Here is a 19,137-nt window from a genome sequence, read left to right on the forward strand (position 1 = left end):
AATTAGATAATTTCTTATTATGTTAACATGGTTCATGGAGATTGATTCACGGCCCCATAGAAAAACAGCTTTTGCTGAATTGGCATTTTTATACGTGGTAACATAAGATTAATGAAATGAAATGAAATGAAATGAAATGAAATGAAATGAAATGCAATGAAAGGAAATGAAATGAAATGAAATGAAATGAATTGAAATGAAATGAAAGGAAATGAAAGGAAATGAAATGAAATGATATTGAGTGTGGAATAGAGGTGGACATAGAAGTCAGGATTAAGTTGTAAACGTAAAGTGCACGTAAAGTGCACGTAAAGTGCATGATGGTTAATTAAAACCAACCCTGCAGCTTCTAAATTATGTCTTATTGCACTTACGCTCGAAATTAACGCAATAATTCAATAGTTTGAATGCAAAAACAAATAAACGCCATTTCTTTTCTTTTTTTTATAGTAAGATCATTATCAAAATAGAGAAAAGTAAAATCTTTTTAATGCTATACTGCTCTCCCTAAATGACAAGAAATGTTTCAATGTAAGATATCAAAATCATCGCATATTTTCGTATTTATATTTGTTTTTCAACAGATTTAATCTCATATACCTTAAGTTGATGACAATTAATTGGATTTTTGCATTAGAACTCTTCATTTTTTGTGTGCTGCTCTCACTTTTTTTTTTACTTCTCTTATAAAGCCAATATGATTAGAAAGGACAGATTCTATTCTCTGATATCACACGATTTTTACCAGCTTGCTCATGGATAAAATGTAACTTTCATGATAAGTGGTATGGTACTCTTCCTTTCTCTGTCAAAAGGAAGCAAGTGACAAAAGCGCAATTTTTCATTAATGAGTAGAATGTATTAGTCATTTAGCTTGACATTGGTGCAGGGGGTTTTAAGGTCGCGATCTAGATATTTCTGTGTCAGAATGAATGTTTTGAGGGTTTTTTTTTTTTCTTTCTTCAGAAAAAAAAAATGTATCCAGTATGTAAAGGACAACTCAGTATAATGTAAAAATACTGGGAGCTCAAATCCGGATGATTTGTTGATTGTTTGGTCCATTTTTGCAACAATTGGTTCATGGTACAATGTGTTTTATAGGATGTCTGTGGTGTCCTAATTTCGGGAATTCTTTTTTTTTTTTTTCTCGACGCCCGTAGACCAACTCTCATCACTTTATTGTGGTTTATATCGCTTATAAAAGAGATAAAACTTGCAACAGTGCGAGGGGCCTGATCTGAGGTGATTCCTATTTTTGGTCTTGCGCTGTGTTATTTCTTTCTGTGGAATTATTTTACTGTTTTTTATGCAGATAGTCATGTCTTATCATGGTGGAATAACCACACTCTGTGAACAGACCTTACTTGTTCCCAGTAAAGCCAAGAACCGTCCTCATAATAATGATTAAAAGGAGGTACATGTTGTACTACGCAAAAGTAAATCTTGGATACTTCGCTACAATTGACTTTTGTTTATGCCATTCTATAGAAGACGAATCTATCGTGATTGGGATTAATAGCGTCAAATCACAACTGGCATCGAAGTTAATTTCAATCGATGATCAAAAAAAACAACAAACCATCAAGGTCAACTTGAAATGCAACTTCATTGCATGTTCCTATTATCTATGTTAGGTTAGAATAACGTCAACCAAAAACGTGGCGAACGCTACATCAAAGTCGTTCATGAAATAAGAATAGGTATTATGCAACTGTGAACACTGGTACCTGTAAAACGAACGTGTTTTTGGGAGAGAGTGAATCCAGCAGTAAAGATAACTACATTTACGTCAACACATTCAGATGACGTAATGCTATTTTCGCCTCACAAGCCTCCCATTATCTGGCTGCGCATAAATCTTCCTCTTATTTCCTCTTTAAAATTAAATCAAACAAATTAGAATTTGTATCTTTATGGTGTAATTACTGTTGCGTTGTAATTACCTAGCAAGCGAGAGGTCCCAAGGTCTGTTCCTCGGTTGCCGGAGTGATTTGTGAATTATTTCTGCGTATGCATTTATGAGAGGATTGTGACGTATTACCCCGTAACCTCTTCTATAGTTTGCATAATGTCAATGTCACTTGCACTTATCTTTTTATCTGTTGTTTGTTGTTGTTTTTTAACCTTTCTGGTTGTTTGATTATCTGGCTATTAAAAGTCAGCTTAAACTTAACGTGGAATTGCACTTTTAGTTTCTCTGCAGTAGATTGAGAGAAGTGGGAAAGGAAAAATTGGTTTACAATGAAGAAGGTAATCTAAATTGATGTATTTTATCAAGATTCCACATCAATATATCAAGATATTACGTCACTGCTTTGTAACATAAAAAAAAAAACAAAAAAAAAAAGTCTCATTAAACGAACGTGAATGATTATGTCATTGGTAACTGTAGGTTGTTGGGACAGAGTCGAAACACGCCTGACGATACACCATAGACATGTATGTCGCCCTCTTTTGCCTCAAGTATTACAGCGTAAAAGAGGCACTCATTCATTCTGTGGGAAACTGTCGTCAAAACAGCTGCAGTGACTGCGTCATGTAATGTGACATTCAAACTGAACTTTACATAAAATAGATATGTCTGTCTTTGTAGCCCCTCTGTATCCCAATGCATTGCTTATGAGTATTTCATCACACGTATTCTGCATTGATAATACACAAGGGCTTTTATCACATACGATCTCATACAAAATCTACACTGCAAGCCATGGCAATGATAACTTTATTCACCAAATTTTGTAGGTCTTATAAAATCCCCGTGTCGAGCATGCATGTTTCAAGTTAGTCATTGGGGTTGATATGGAGTTAAGATTGTAAGAGTGAGTTTATTATTATTATTGTTCTCTCTCTCCCTCTCCCTCTCTTTCTCTCTCTCTCTCTCTTTTACACACACACTTCGTTCCTGCTCTAAACTCCGCCCTGTAAACACCCTTTAAAGAGGAAATCCAGTCCAAATATAAGTTAGTCTGATAAAAAGAGTAAAATTTCACGAGTTCAATGAAAAAAAAAATGACTGAAGTTGGCTGAAAAATGAGGAAGTTATGACATTTTGAAGTTTTGATAATTTCTCCAAAAGAGTTCTTGTACAGTGGGTATGAATATGCAAATGAGTGAGCTAACCATGTCATACCCTCACAATTTTCCATTGATTGTGTACAAAAAAAAAATGATGAAAATTCAATGTTTCTGTCATCGAAGTATAAAACATGACGTTATTCCTGGTCGAATAACTTCAGAATAGTGACCAGTTATTATATATGAGGATTTGAGCCTCGGGCATAATTGCATTTGAATGGAAAGCTGGAAATTTCAAAATTTTATGTACAAACTATATGGTAAGTTGTGAGGGAATGACATGCTCGCTTTGCCATTTGCATATTCATATTGACTGTTCAAGAACTGTTTCTCCCTAAAACAGCGAAACTTCGAAATGTCATACCATCCTTGTTTTTCATCCGATTTCAATCAAATTTATACCTTTGAACTCGTAATATTTTGCTCTTTCTTTCAGACTAACTTATACTTGGACTGGATTTTCCCCTTTAACAAAACTGCGTCAATTTCATTTCAGTTCATTTCATTTGCTTTGCGCATGAAAACAAAATGAACAACAAAAAAGAAAGAATGCTGTGTGCTTACGTGCCGTTGAGATTTCGCAAACAGATGTTGCCTGAACTGTATAACTAGACCGGCTTCGAAGCTGAATATGCACTATCCGTACAGCCATCTTGTCATCTTGAAAATGAAGACAAGAAAACAAACACACACACACACACACACACACACAAACAAACAAACAAACTTCACATATCGACCATTTCGCAGAGTTTGAAACAATTATGAAAAGGTGTTGTGAATTCTGGTCTTAGCCCAATTAGACTATTTTTCGCTTTTTTCTTTTCCTTTTTCTCTTAATAAGACATCGCACAGTTTCTTAATTGTTTAATCACTTTTTGACAGATCATCCATGATTCAATTCAATTCAATTCAATTCTATTCTATTCTATTCTATTCTATTCTATTCTATTCTATTCTATTCTATTCTATTCTATTCTATTCTATTCTATTCTATTCTATTCTATTCTATTCTATTCTATTCTATTCTATTCAGTTCAATTCAATTTATTTTCATATTTCGACAAAAGCATAATGTACTGTACATAACTTTTTTGGTAACAGAAAATAGGGTGATGAGTAAAACTATATTTTATGTGAGATGAAAAGAGTGTACAATAAGAACCTCATACGATAGTTATACATTGTCACAAAACTCAAGTGATCAGAGGGAAGTAAACAATATGCAAAATTCGAAAAATGGGGGGGGGGGACCCACTAAAAAGTATATCCCACTATATTATGATTGACAACATTTAAGATATTTCCGTCATCCCGTTAGACATTCAAGGAGCATTACAGAACTGGTGTTATGGCTTGATACTTTTGTTTTAACTGCCATATTAAAAATTATATAGGAAATTTTCCGTAGGAGAGTTTCAAAGTGCTCTCTCTCTCTCTCTCTCTCTCTCTCTCTCTCTGAAGATCATGCTCACATTTTCTTAACGTAGTATTGTCTATGTTTGTTTATTTCTATCTCTTTGTCTTTCTGTCTACATTATCATCTATCTATTTATCTTTATATCTATTTATCAATTTGTGATATATATATATATATATATAAATTATATATGAGATTAAAACCTAAAATGGCATTAAAACGCTTTATCCTGGCGAGGAAAGCGCATGTTTTTGAAACAAGACACCAAACAGGTTAGTTTGGTGTCTTGTTTCAAAAACATGCGCTTTCCTCGCCAGGATATATATATATATATATATATATATATATATATATATATATATATATATATATATATATATCATATACTGACATCAAAGGACTTAACCACAACATGGCGGGGTGGTGCAAGGACAGTAAATCTATTGACAGCAATAGATTTATGATTGTTTATGATTGATTAAATGAGAACGAGCCTTAGTACAGAAACGCCCCCCCCCCCCCATATACACAAATACATATAAGATACACCCGACCATAACTTTCACACAGACAACACTACAAGACCACACTCAGCACCAACACAGTAAGTTTTGTTTTGAGATTGTATTTAGTAATAGTATGTTGGTTTGTTTTTGTTATAAAATGCGCTGAATTGAGGTATGTTTTATGTTGAGTATATTTTGAAATGTATAGTATATAAGGTTAGTTAAGTTTAGTATGATTTTATACCTAGGTTGATTTTATTTATACGTTGTTGTCATTGACTGTATAGATCCTGAAGAAGGGCTTTTCGCCCGAAAGCTCGATGATTAAAGGGGTGCTACCCAACACCAGCCACGTCTATATATATATATATAGATAGATAGATAGATATAGATATATATACATATAAGAAAGCCATGTGCTGAGAAAAAAGACAGATAAATACAAATGTTTTTTGAGGCATGGAGATGTAAATCAGTTTTAAGGTGTTTTAATGAGGCTATCTGTATTTGCATAACTGTAGTTTGATTATTTATCAGAAACCTAGTTTAAATACCATATATACCCCACCCCCAATCAATGAATAGGCCGTATCTCGGCCAAGCAAACTGCTTATAGTGATAACGGTCTCCTCCACCACGTCCTAACGAGATACCGGTACGATAAAGATAAACGTGTGTTCGTGTACGCACGTGATTTAACGTACATGTATTTCTTTTTGTACTTTTTTAAGGTACTCGTATCCCTATTTTGATGTAAACGTTGTTGATTCGTCATAACAATTTCATTAGATACAGGTGGAGAAAAAACAAACAAACGGAAACTGAAACTTCTGTCATGTGATTTATATAGTTTTACAAATTGATTATTTCTATAGCATGCTACACTGTGAATAATAAACTGGTACCCGATTTGCATGTGAACGTGTGTGTATGTGTGTGTGTGTCTGTGTGTGTGTGTGTGCGAGTTTGTTTGTCAAAACACCGATATCCCTCGCTTCTTGATCCTTTTTCCAAACATTTTTGTTTTCACTCGCTTCGTAAATGACTCGATTTGTCGTTCGTTTGATATTGATAAGGAATATTATATTGATAAGATGCTACCGATTGTCGACTACAGTGCATCCCCGTTATAACGGGAGTGCACTGTCAACCGAACACGGTTATAACGAAAGCCCGGTTAAAACGAAATAAAAATCCAGACCGCAACATTATCCGCTCTATGTTTTTTTTTTTTTTTTTGATTGTTTATGGTTCGGTCATAACCAATTTCGATATAACGAAAGAAAACTGCCGGTCCCGAGGACTTCGCTATAACGGGAGTTCACCCCTGCATAACATGGCATTAATACATAGTGATAGTCATTTGAACTATAGAACAGCCTTATTCCTCATTGCTCAGTTTTATCAATTTATTGTTACTTAAAGAAAAATAAGAGCATGACGATTTTCTTTTCAAACCATACTCCAACAGTACGATAAGCGTAAGTAAAATACCATAAAAGTGAGTTGAAAGAAAGGCATTTTAAATGTTTTGAGACAAAGCTCCTAAAATGGATCAGCAACGTTATTTATAGTCTGATTTTGTTTTTGTTAGTTATCGATTGCAAAGCTTTTTTCTCACCTTTTTTTTTTTTTCAAAAGATTGCAACCGTGTAAACAGATTGACCGTCAACAGGTTCAAGTAGATATTCTGTGATTATTTTTGTCTGTGCATTCAAACAAAGAACAGTTTCGCATTTCCGTTTTCATTCATCGGTTCAGTCACCAATTTACTCACTCATAGCATTTATAGCACTTGAACGAAGCTTTGGTCTTCAATCGCGCCTCGGCAAGGCGAAAACATTTCTCCGAAATAGGACACTATTTTTGGGACGGTTACACTTATAGGCCCTACAGCGCCTTTCCGTCGGGCGGGCACCAGTGTAACAAAATGGCAATCCTTTAAACACGTTAAAGGCTACTAGATAATGCGCAAGGCTATATAGGTACTGGGAGAATGCTACTGACGCAAGAAATATCATCCCCGCCCAACAAGCGTCGTCCCCAAACGGTAAGCAACGTACAGAGTCCCTGTGCACATACATCTCGTCTTGCCTCCTCTCTTCTTACCCCATTATCCCCTCCCCATCGCCACCCCCCCCCCCCCCCCGCTCCTCGGCAAATACAGCCTTCTTACTCCATCTTTCCCCATCAAATAGCGACTGCTTTGTCATATTGGCTTGTCTTGCGCACAGAAGAAGAAATCAATATACTACGGACATGGGCTCGGCGCATGGAATTATGCTAATTGCCCGGCTTTTTACATCACGCATACATTTTCGGTTATAGCGCCACCCGCGGCTCGAGGGATCTCTCACGCATTCGCACGTCACGAGGAGGCAATAATGACTATGAAAAACAATGCAAAAAATGAATAATTAACTAGACGTGATTTACCCGCTTGTTTTTGTGGTAATATCGCCATCGCTTCTAACTCTGTAGCACTTTTGCTCGTACTGCTTTGAGGAAAAAAATAGGACATGCCTGCAGAGCGTGGAGAAAGTATATTATACACCGTACATAAAGTCGCGATATTTTTCTTTTCACGTCTTGCGCTATTTCTAGAGTCATCCAGGTACGCAGACGTCAGTGTGACGTCATCGGAGAGGGGCACGCGAACGGAGAGCGAGGAGCGAACCTAAATGTAAACATGCTGCCCGTTTCGAAATTGCATCTTTCTTCGTTACATAGCCAACCATTTTTTGAGCATCCATAGTACGTCGACGGGTTATGCCGAGCTGCAAATGCCTTCCTGCCTTTTTTGTCTTGTCGAAATGAAAGCCATGATATCTCTCTTCTACCCGGTACTACACAAAGGGAAAATATCTTGGAAAATGTAAGTTTCCGGCTTTTTTATCTGTCGCCGGAAAGCTGATTTGGACGTAAAATACGGCGCGCGTGAGTTTTTTCCGCGTGTGTGTGTCGGCGAGTGATGATACGAGAGCGAGCATTTTTTTTTCTTCGTGAGGTCTGTGTGTGTGAGAGTGTCTATGCGTGTGCGTTTTCGTGTGGATAGATTGGGGTAAGTGTGTGTGTGTGTGTGTGTGTGCGAGCATGATCATAATATATGGGGATAAGAGTAGATGCTCGTACCAGCTGCTACCGTCTGATAACCCGGCCTTTGTTGGGGCCGTTCTTTGTCTTTTTATCGGCCTTTGAATCCCGTTTTTCGTTATCCTGGTCCGGCACGCGACTGCCACACGAACGTAGGGAGGGCTGGGGACAGGACGTAATGGGGGAACTAGCCGGTCCGGTCGGAGCTGGATTACTACAAGGGAAGGTGGATATCTCGTGAAAGACTCGGTGAGAAATTCGTGTTTTATACTTAAGGCGTGCGTAAATGTGTGTACGATTGCGTCTGTTCCATTATACAATCGAATAAAAAGAACAGGACAGAATGCACACCAGTGGCAATGCCAACGAATTAACATTATTATAGTAGAAGGACTCAACAGATATTACAAATACCGGCATATTGGTAGATATCGTATACTGTTTTATCATCCCTCAAGAGTGTGTGCGTGTTTTTTTTTTTTTTTTTTTTTTTTTGTGGGGGGGGGGAGAAAAAAAAAGTCAGATGGATAGACCTGAGTAGCAGTGTTTTACCGAATATGTCACAAGTGCACATAAAATGCATTATAATATGTGCTACTGGTCAATAATACACTGGTGTATGGAGGTATACATCATGACTATATGTCCCATATGTAGGCCTACTATAATGACACTGAAGTCGACGTATGACACACATGGTGTATTTCTGTGGCGATACTATCATTGTGTTCTGGTAATGCAAAAGTTGTCTATGATGACGATGTTAACGATGCTGTTGTTCAAAGTAGTGACGATGATGCTAACGGCGACATTGAATCATCTGCATTAGTTTTCGTTGCCAGTATTGTAATCACTATCATAATCTTATCATGTCCACTACCGAACTAGTCTTTTTTTTTTCTTTTTTTTTTACAAGAGAGGTACCTTTAAAAAAAAAAAGTGGTAAACGATAAATGTACACAGACACGACTTATCATGTAACCTAGCATTTTCAAGGTATTTGATTGTGATAAATTTTATTTTGGTTTTGTAATCATATCACTCGGTATAAGAAGTTAACATGTAAATTGATGTTTCGTAATTATATATTTATGGACAATGATAAGTTGGTTTGCTTAGGCATATATATTTCAGGTATTGTTCCAACCACTAGCACGGCAACCCGTCTTATTACATCCCTTTGAAGAAATAATACCAGCAGATGTTATACGCACTTGTATTATAAGCACATTGTGTTTGTATACATTTCCCATCGTAAAACATTGTACTGTGGGCATACGATTCAAACACGGACAAGTAGCAAAGCAGAATGATTAGTTATTGCCACATTAAAAGAGAGAGAGAGAGAGAGAGAGAAGAATATATAGGATGAATAAAGTGATTACTGGCATATCCGTTTGGCGCGTTTTTTGAGAGATTATGTGACTTCATCAACACTTTGGCATTGTTCCCACATTTCTCATGTTACCTGATCTGTTTCATTAAGCTTTAAAATCAATGCTAAGTTAAATTGAACTGATCTTAGGGACAATTCTAAGATCAATCAGTCATCAGAAGTTAGGAACTGTTTTATTAACACATTTGGGAACAATATTATCTGCACCCATCTTGTCACGTTCTAGAATACATTCCGAATGTCTATGATATGTATCCGTCCCAAATATATCTGATCTGAATCTGTCCCAACTTTGGTTTCATTGTTTGGCTCGATGTAGTTCCCCTTCAACTCACTTACGTGCACCTGGTCTCACAAAAGCCATTTCAAAGGAGCCAGTATATACCACATTGTAGAATGCCATCATACCGTCCATGTTTATACCAACATAAACATTGGGCCAATTCTCCGCACTTTCCAATACTTTGTGCTTGATCTCGAATGGCTATTCCGTGATTATTTTCACATGTTCGACATTCATGGTATTCGTGATGATTTACGAAAGAAATGGGATTCAGTGTTCGTTGCAAACGAAGAATCATTAACCAGATATCAACTGGAATATAACTAAAATATTGATTCATTCATTGTGTGCAAGTTACTAAATTTCTGACTAAACAATTGCGACATGCAGTCGTCTTTTCTTATTACACGTCGATATTTCTGAACACAGTTACTGAGAAAGCAAAAAAAAAAAAAAGCGTGGGTTGATCATGAATCGTCGAGATCTTAAAATGCGATGCAAATTAGTTTTGATGATTATCTCCCAAATATGCTGAGAGCATCTCCTAGGATAAAGATCGTCGTGGACCCTCCCTTGTAAATCCCTAGTCAAATGCCTGTGAAATTGAGACAAAGGTCAAACATTAGCCAACGTTATCCAAGCTGTCATTGTCCATAATGGTCCCATCATAATCATCGCGCTCTCCGATATCTGATGAGGTTGTGGCAATTTTTCTTGCTCGTGGTTTCTTTCGCTTATACTGTAGTCTGTTTTCAGCAGTCCGTTGATATTTTTGTTGAGAACACTGTTTGTTTTCCACAAAGTCATTAAGTATTCTGTAGTTCTATATCTTGTCATTGATTTTGCCACCACAATATATAGCATTCTTATTCAGATCCAAATATGATATGTAAGAACTTGTTGCCAGCCTCTTTCTGTTTGCTGTTTTCATTGTACTCCAGTCATCGCGTACGGTTTTATGATACGAGAGGCTACACCTAGCATATCCCCCCCCCCCTTCCGCGGAGTAAAATATCGCAGGCACGCGACACACATTTTGATCACTATAAGAACTAGGAATGTTTTTACTCGCGTGTCGTGACCATATAAAGGTGCGGATCGGAGAGACGGTTCTCCGTTTCTCCTGATGTCCTTGCCCGTACCGAGGACGAGATGTGCATAGTTTATCCTATACAAAGCTCTACGGGTTTTTGGAGATCGGTTAGCAGTCTTTGTGAGCACAAAGGCCGCAATTGAAGTCCACACCAAATACACCACACACAAAAGAACAGGAACGGAAAACCAATTTTGTATACGGTTATAGCTGTCCCGGGAATAAAAGTGTTATTCGTGCCGACGGCTCTGTTTTGGCGTTGCTTTGTTTATTTTTTATTGGCACCAAACAACTATCCCATGCCCTTTAAATCAAACTTGATTAAGTACAATGCGTTCACCCTATTGTATACTTGAATACTTGGTCGTAGACCAGAATCAAAATGTCATACATTGTTACAATTTTCTGTATCTGAATTTTGGCTCAAAGTACAAAAAAGACACTGCAAAATTAACCTATAGACATGATTTTCTTTTGTGGCTGTTGACTGCCAAAATCTCAAAAGGATTTATAGGGTTGGTCTTCTTTTACACGCCGTTTTTACCCTACGACGGTATTGATAATGTTCTAAATGGTTTGACTTTTCCCCCACTTGCCTCCCTTACTTTGGCGTCCGTAATTACTGGCGAAATGTCAACTTGTATTAAAAAGGAGTTAAGCGCGTTTCACAATATGCGGGTAATGATTAGTTCCAGCCCAAGTCGAAAGACCTGGATGTTAGCCACTAATGGATGTTCAAACAAAGGCCGGGTTCTTTTGTTCTTGGACGTCGGGCAAAATTCGCGTTGACACGGAGACCCTGGTGCGCTCCGGCGTTTCGCGACGCAACACGTTCGCTTCTTGCCACTCTGAAAGCCTTCGCTGTACATTATGAAAGCATCACGTTGCGGTGTGAACAAGCCACAACTGCAGTCTCATCTGACTGTGTGTCACTGGCCGTGCGACAGGCATGTACCATGACTGTGTAGCGCCACCTAGTGTCAGAAAAATAATCAATTGAATCAGTGATCTTTTTTGTTGTTGCTGTTTGTATTGTACTCTACTACAAACCATAACAATATCATTATTGTGGATCGCTGTTAGGCAGAAAAGAAGTGTTTAGAGAACTTAGCGTATTCGTTGATATTGTTTTTGAAATTGTTGTTGTTGTTGTTGTTTTTTGGTTTGCTCCTATTCAATTATGTTAACCTCTTCTGAATTAACTCCTAAATAATCACACGAGAACGCTGAAATAGCTATCTTTGATAACTAAAATCCTAATTCTTCTTCTGATATTTGGTGTTTTGTCAACTTGAAAATCCTCACAATGCAGCGCACCACATGCATTCTCATTCGGAGGCATGGGCAAACTGATTCGTGGACATCATTTGCGAGTTGAGCGATCTCTCAACGCGTTATACTGTATATTTTCCTATTATAGCTCAAAGCTTTGCACGCGCCTGGCCATACCACCCTATGCATTTTACACGTTGCAATGGCCTTGTGATACGCATTGTACTAGTCGATTTGCTCGACAGTAATAAGATATAGTGTATTAGGCATGCGACGTACACGTGAACTACTAGTGACTACGTGTTTGCTAAGGTCGCAGGGATACTGGGGATACGCAACGTGACCTATATTAATTCTCCATTATATAACTGCAGCGTATAGGATATCGATGATAGATGCAATCATACGAGTGATCAGCAGCGTTACTTCCTTTATAATTTTACAAAAAAAATTACACACATATTGTTATCAGTCACATTACTTTCATTTTGATCCAACGTTTTCTGCCATGGCTGTTTTGAAAATTCCAACTCATAGAAGTAAGCTGGTAATGATGTAACGATAAAAACAAAGGTTTGTATAGCGAATGCATACTGTTAAGTGTGTGTTTAATAAGCATGCATTCGTTGTGAATCACACAGTTTCTATTTAAGTAGACAAACAAGAATGTGATGTGAATATCATTCATTTATCGCCATAAGAAATATTTCCACATACTATATAGCATAAATGCAAAGTCATAGAGTGAGTGACATAATAATATATGTCTGTCTTTTTTGATTTAATTACTGTAGTAGATGGTTTGATTGCACTGTTGTGCTTGAATACCACGAGCTAGGTTAACGAATGTGGACATGATATTCGCGAGTGTTACAGTTGACTTCAGTATTGTGCATTAGGCATACACTGTTAGCCAATCAGTAACTGGGATTGTGCGTGAGGTCTACACTGTTAGCCAATTAGTAACTGGGATTGCGCTCGAGGCATAAACTGTTAGCCAATCAGTAACTGGGTTTGGTGTTCAGCAGCTACTGACAGTCCAATCACTCTGGTCTACACTGCTTCCATATACGCAGTCAAGAAATAAACAGCGATTTTATGAGGGATTACAGTATGTATCAAGTCTGCGCGTGTCTGTGTGTCCTCAGAAGATGTGAGTGTGTGAGTCCACACGTAGGCTACATTTGATTTTAATGTGTGTCATTGTCCATAACGATAGGACCTACATTTTCATGATGGTAGTGTAAGTAATTTGTGTGTACTATTAGTGAAACATACTTTGCATGCTATTTCGCTGTCTCTGATCAGTCTAAGTTTGAAAACATATGTTCAAAAGCAATAAGCCAGTTCGGAGTTATGTACCTCATGTGCACATGGGTACAAATGACCTTTCTTTATTCTCAGCAGGATAGACACTACACTCGTTTTCAAAGCGATAAAATGTATAGGCTTGCCCGACGTAACAATTTACGGAATTCATCAGTACAAAGGATGAACTTGTGTAGACCAGGTGACCAGAATGATCCATCGATTTACACTTTGGAGAACACCCATTTCATTATTTTGCATTCAATGCATTGACTATCGTTTTCAATTGATATTGCCATATAGCGCTTTTGCTGGCATACAGGTGGACGTGGTGGCAAGCACCACTTACGGTTTCTTGAATAATCATTACATCACAGATGCTTAGCTCAGTGAATTTAAATCAAACATGCTCTGCTGGTACAAATGACCTTTTTCTGCTCATGCTCAAAGTGGAACCCCAAACTGGCTTATTAATTTCGTACAAGAGAAGCTACATGACGGTGTGAACTCCATTTTCCCCATTCGCCTTTATACAATATAATCTATTAGTAGTTGTGAGTGTTTGATGTTGTGGCACATTTTGGATGCATTGTATAATATATTTGCATACATATTTTTGTGGTCTTGCATGGTCATATTTCATTGTAATGGAATATTTTGAAATCGATCGCAAATGTTAGCTGCAACTAAACTTCTGTTACTACACCTAATGTAGGCGGTCCGGCAAAGTTCATGATGGCTTAATGAATGTGTGAATGCCCCCTTTGTAGAAGAGTTACTAGTAACCTGCCTATACATGGACTTTGGAGACACGAGTTTTAGACCAATGTAAATCACGTCACCACTTGAATGTGATTACTTTAACCCGTGCAATGTGAAAAAAAAAAAAACTTGTCTCTTTGCTTCTGTTGCTCGTATCTTCTGCACATGAGATCATTGCCACAAATACTAGCACATGATTAATTGTGTCGACCAGTGCAAAATTGTGTGATGCACACTGTTTCCTTTAGTGAGCAGAATAACAAACACTGACAAACCGTACAAACCGTACAAAACATTCAAGCACCAGGGAACTGCTCATCGCCAGTTAGAAGCCCCACTTGTACATTATCATGTCAGTTCTACATCTTGATATCATCTTTCATGTCCCCTTGCCCCCTTTTCGTTCTTTTTCCCACCAGACGACGGTTAGACAACATCGTGCGGGTAGAATCAGCTCTAATGGAGAAACACGATCCAGCGAATGTGCCTTCGTCGGTCTAGCGTCTCGGACGGACGAACGAGCGGTAGTGGTGCGTTCTTCTTTCAGCGGGTCTCAGCTCAGAAAAATTTGCAGCTACCAGCAAGAGTTGAGAGCTCTGAGCCACAAGTATTCTGTCCTGTTGTTAGAGCGCCGCATTCATCGTGGGAGGAAGAGATCTACGAGAGACGAATCGCCGCACCAAACAACACTTGTCATCAGTCCTCTGCAAGTATAGTTCCTATATGCATGAGGGAAGTGGATAATCGCCGAATAAGGCAATATTCGAGTTCGTTGGGATAGAAAAACGTCAGCGTCCCCGCCTGTATAAGCCAGTACTGATATCGTCTCTTTCGCATCTAAAGTGGCCGCAAATTGGTGTCCCTTTACGAGCCACTCTCTTTTCTTTATCCCTTCCCCCTTCCCTCGCGTTGTCGCCAACTCTCAGTCTTTGGACATCCCTCTCTGCCGTTTTCTTTATGGTCTCGCGCTCATCAATAATTGAAAATTCGCTCGAATTGACAGCCTCCGCGAAGCGTGAGATGAACTTTACAGCGTTTTGATTCGCCGAAATCGACTTGAGTGCAAATTAATTTCCACGCATCGCCGACACGTGAACAAATTATATTGTGTCTGACCCGAGACGGACAACGCCGTGGGACACGAGAGTGGACGCGTGCACCGACACGGAACTCGTCTTTGCTGTGACTCTTAAGTGCAATATAATTGCGACGTTGGTGTTCGTTTCGACATCCAGCCGGCACGCTGACCGTGGGAAGATCCTCGTCGTCACTGACAGATTGTCGAATTAGCTGGCAAACACATCGCCCCTGACAACCGCTGTGTGACAGCGGCGTGACTACGTGACGCCGCCATCAAGTTCGAAATACGGACGTAATAGTTTGTGAAGACGAGAGAAATTTGAATTGAATATCACCAGGACTTGACCGTTTTGTGTAGTTTCGAAATGTTGGAATAACGGCCATATGGGTGCTAACATCTAAGGGTTTTTGCACTGCCCAGAGCATTTTACGCAGATATCGAGCCATTTGAACCTTCAGCTTTTTCTTTTACTCCTGCTGTTAGAGATCATGACTGTTTTCTAGCGAATTGATTGTTAGGAGTTCAAAGATGGGGAGTTCGAATAGCAAGCAGAGTTCGGAATCACCGCGATACAGCGTCCCGAAAAAGACGCTGAAATCGTTTCCTTGGAAGTCTCTACAGCGCCGACAATGCAGCGTGAACGCGTCGACCATGACCCACTCCCCACCCTCCTCGTCCGCCCCTTCGTCGCCTTCGCGCACGTCCTCGACGAACTCGGAACCGCCGTCACCCTCGCGCGCGACCGAGTGTCCGCGCAACACCGGCGGCCAGATCCGCATCGTGATCGACCTGGCACGTTCCTACCACCTCAGTACCCACGAACGTTCGAACATTCGATGGCACACGTCATGCCAGTTCGCTCCCTTCGATGACTCTCGCCTGGTCACGTGTGTTGGCGTGGCCAGCGACGTCACGGGACGACGCATCGACCTCAGCTCGACGTTGTACCAACGGGATGATGTCGTCCATGTCTGGAGCCTCGACGGCGCGAAAAATAGTAAGTAGTCACCCATCCATAATAACCTGTTTCCTTATAAAAAAAAAAAAAATACGCTAATTACGTGTAGTTAATGTGGATAATGAGTAACAGTAGGTCTGAACCTATTATGATGGTGTTCAGCACAATCATTTGAATTGAATAGAGCACTGTATGCATGTCTTTGCAGATTTTTGTGTTATTGTGAGAAAACATCATTTTGTACAAACTCTTTGAATTTATGTCAAATGATTGTCTGTTGATTTAATTTATCCTGTAAAATGTATCATGCACATGTCAATCACGAACTGAAACTACATTTCGTCTTCTCGTTTACATATTTGCTGATAACATTGCAAATCACATATACTGCTGTAGTGTAATACGTTCTTTTGTGACTTTAAGTTTCCACTACAGTATATGAACAGCAAGAGCCGAAAGATACTGTCCTTACAACTTCAACAATAATGTAAACGCATACTAATTAATGAATACGCAGGCACAGACTTATATAAATCACAGCAAGAATGATGCATGTGTATAATGTGCATGTATACCGTATCGGCATAATGACGTATTTCATTCTTTAGGATTATTAGAAATGATGCCACTTTGTCATAAAACTACAACGTTATACCTATTTCAAAGACACCCTCCACAAACTATGTAATTTCATCTAAAAACGATAAGTTATGGACTACCAGAAGATTCCTCACCTATTCACAACTGGCCAACTTTTATTTGGTGAATAAATCCTATAATGTTTACAAAATTTCTGTTGTAGAATACAGAATACTAAATGATTTATTCTTGAAGTACACTCTGTAACGACCATGTATTTGCTTCTTCCTCATAAGAACCTATTACGTGTGCATATCTCGTAGCGCGAAGTGTAAATCTTCAGCCATTATTGTATTTAGGTACAAATCAAATCATGTCTTGAGTTAAACCCTTTGGTTTCCATTAAGGGTCACTGATAATAATGTGATGTAATTACCCTCTAAATGTGCGGACTGTGAATTGTACCAGTAATCCCTGGGATACAATTGGACGTTAAGCCGTGGTTCATAAAAAACAACAACAACAAACAAACAAATGCTGACTTTTACGTCTTAACAACGCGAACATGCTACCTTACACGGCAAGCGACGTGCATTATGTTGGACTGTATACAGTATAGTGATGATATCGAGATTTAGATCTGCGACGCGAACGCCAAGACGACACAGTCTCCAGGGTTAATAATGGAAACAGCTGCCTCGCATATGTGCAGAACACCATTTACTGAGTATCAGTCTAATAGCGTCGTCTTAACGTTCGCGCCGCAGATATAAAGTTCGCGTCGCAGATATAAAGTTCGCTAATATCAATTATGACGGCAGTTTATGACATTATCAATTTTTCTTGAAGTGTGAAACCTTTAATCTGTGTTTGATTATGTTACTTGCAGAGTGCTACTCGGTAAGAAAACGTCACAATGACAAAGTGGCAGCCCATTGCAGGATGATGGGCGACGGGAGATTCATCTGCTACGCCGAAGGCAACCGTCTGGTGTTCAGGAGCAGCTCCAACCCAAAGCACTTCTTTCTGAGGGACACGCTCTTTCAGCCGGGCGGCGTCTTCAAGTATTGCGCGGTGTCCTCCAACGACTCGTACGCAGCGGCCATCGTGCAGCTCAAAGGCGTCTACAAGCTCTACGTGTTCTCTACTGATTTCTTCCTGCCGTTTTACGGGCAGGCGTGCCACGAGATGTACCCCGCGTTCCTCAGTGACTGTTGCAACAGCGGAAAGGACAGCGTGGAGTGTCGCTTCACCCCAGACGGGGATTTCATCGCTGTCAGCTCGTCGAAGGGTTCGCTCTTCCTGGTGCGCCGACAGAACCTGTCACTCTTTCGCGGAGTGTTTCCCCGCCTGGACTCGCAGGGTAAGTCCGTGGCACTGTCGGGTGTAGGGGCGTACGCTTTTCACCCGCTGTTTGCGCACCACCTCATTACCTGCTGCACCACGCAGCAGCGTTTGACGACCTACAACCTGAATACCAACTCTTGTACGCTCAACGAACCGCTGGTCGAGGATATCGGCACGCCCGACCGACTGAGCTACAATAGCGAGGGGACCATGATCGCCGTGGCAGGATCCAAGTCGCGAATCGCGGTCTTCTACTCGGACACGGCACAGGTGCTGGCCACTCTGGACACGAACATCGACTGTACTCACTGTGCCTTGCAGATCCGCAACCCCGTGCCCGGCTACCGGCCCCACATCACAGACCTCTCCTTCTCGCACGACACGTCCCACATCGCCGGCTCCTCGGACGACGGTCTGGTCCGCGTCTGGGAGCTCCCGCCCACCATGGACCTGCAGAGGATGTGTAGGCTGGCCATCTTGCGGCAGGTTCCCGCTCACAAGGTGGCCATGTTGCCTCTGCCGCCGCTACTTAAATCCTACATCATCGGCAATCCTCGCTAACAGGGTGATCGTTGACACACGCGCGCTGAAACATTCCTGCTTCAAGGATAAGATAGACATGTAAACATGCCGGAGCTACAATCTCTTAGACATATGCACTTTCACATAATCAACACATCACACAGACATAAATACACACATAACACGCATACACACACACACACATACACACACACTTATCATTACACATCACACAGAGACACTCTCTGGATAAAGGTGGCGGCTGGAACTCTACCTACAATGAAGAGCACATTCTCCCCCTAAAACTGATCACGTGAGGACAAGAGGGACGTGCAAGTATCCCGGATGTTGTTTCACCCATTTCTTTCATTTTTTGCTCGACGAGTGTGTCAAAAGACCCTTTGAGATTCCACGAAGTATTAAAATAATATTGGACATCAGT

At 39.8% G+C, this 19,137-nt stretch overlaps 1 protein-coding gene across 1 annotated transcript; it reads left to right on the plus strand.

The window, feature by feature from the left end:
- The first annotated feature begins 15,817 nt into the window (after positions 1–15,817).
- Positions 15,818–18,734, plus strand: LOC140236684 (uncharacterized). Its single transcript, XM_072316603.1, has 2 exons — positions 15,818–16,286; positions 17,716–18,734. The coding sequence occupies exons 1-2, from the start codon at positions 15,818–15,820 to the stop codon at positions 18,732–18,734; spliced, it is 1,488 nt and encodes a 495-aa protein (XP_072172704.1).
- The last annotated feature ends 403 nt before the right edge of the window (positions 18,735–19,137 follow it).

This window comes from Diadema setosum, chromosome 13, assembly GCF_964275005.1.
Source record: "Diadema setosum chromosome 13, eeDiaSeto1, whole genome shotgun sequence".
Taxonomy (NCBI): domain Eukaryota; kingdom Metazoa; phylum Echinodermata; class Echinoidea; order Diadematoida; family Diadematidae; genus Diadema; species Diadema setosum.

Coding starts and splice junctions, on each gene's coding strand:
- LOC140236684 (XM_072316603.1), top strand. CDS start 15,818: ATGGGGAGTTCGAATAGCAAGCAGAGTTCGGAATCACCGCGATACAGC. Junction 16,287..17,715: donor CCTCGACGGCGCGAAAAATA/GTAAGTAGTCAC, acceptor TGTTACTTGCAG/AGTGCTACTCGGTAAGAAAA.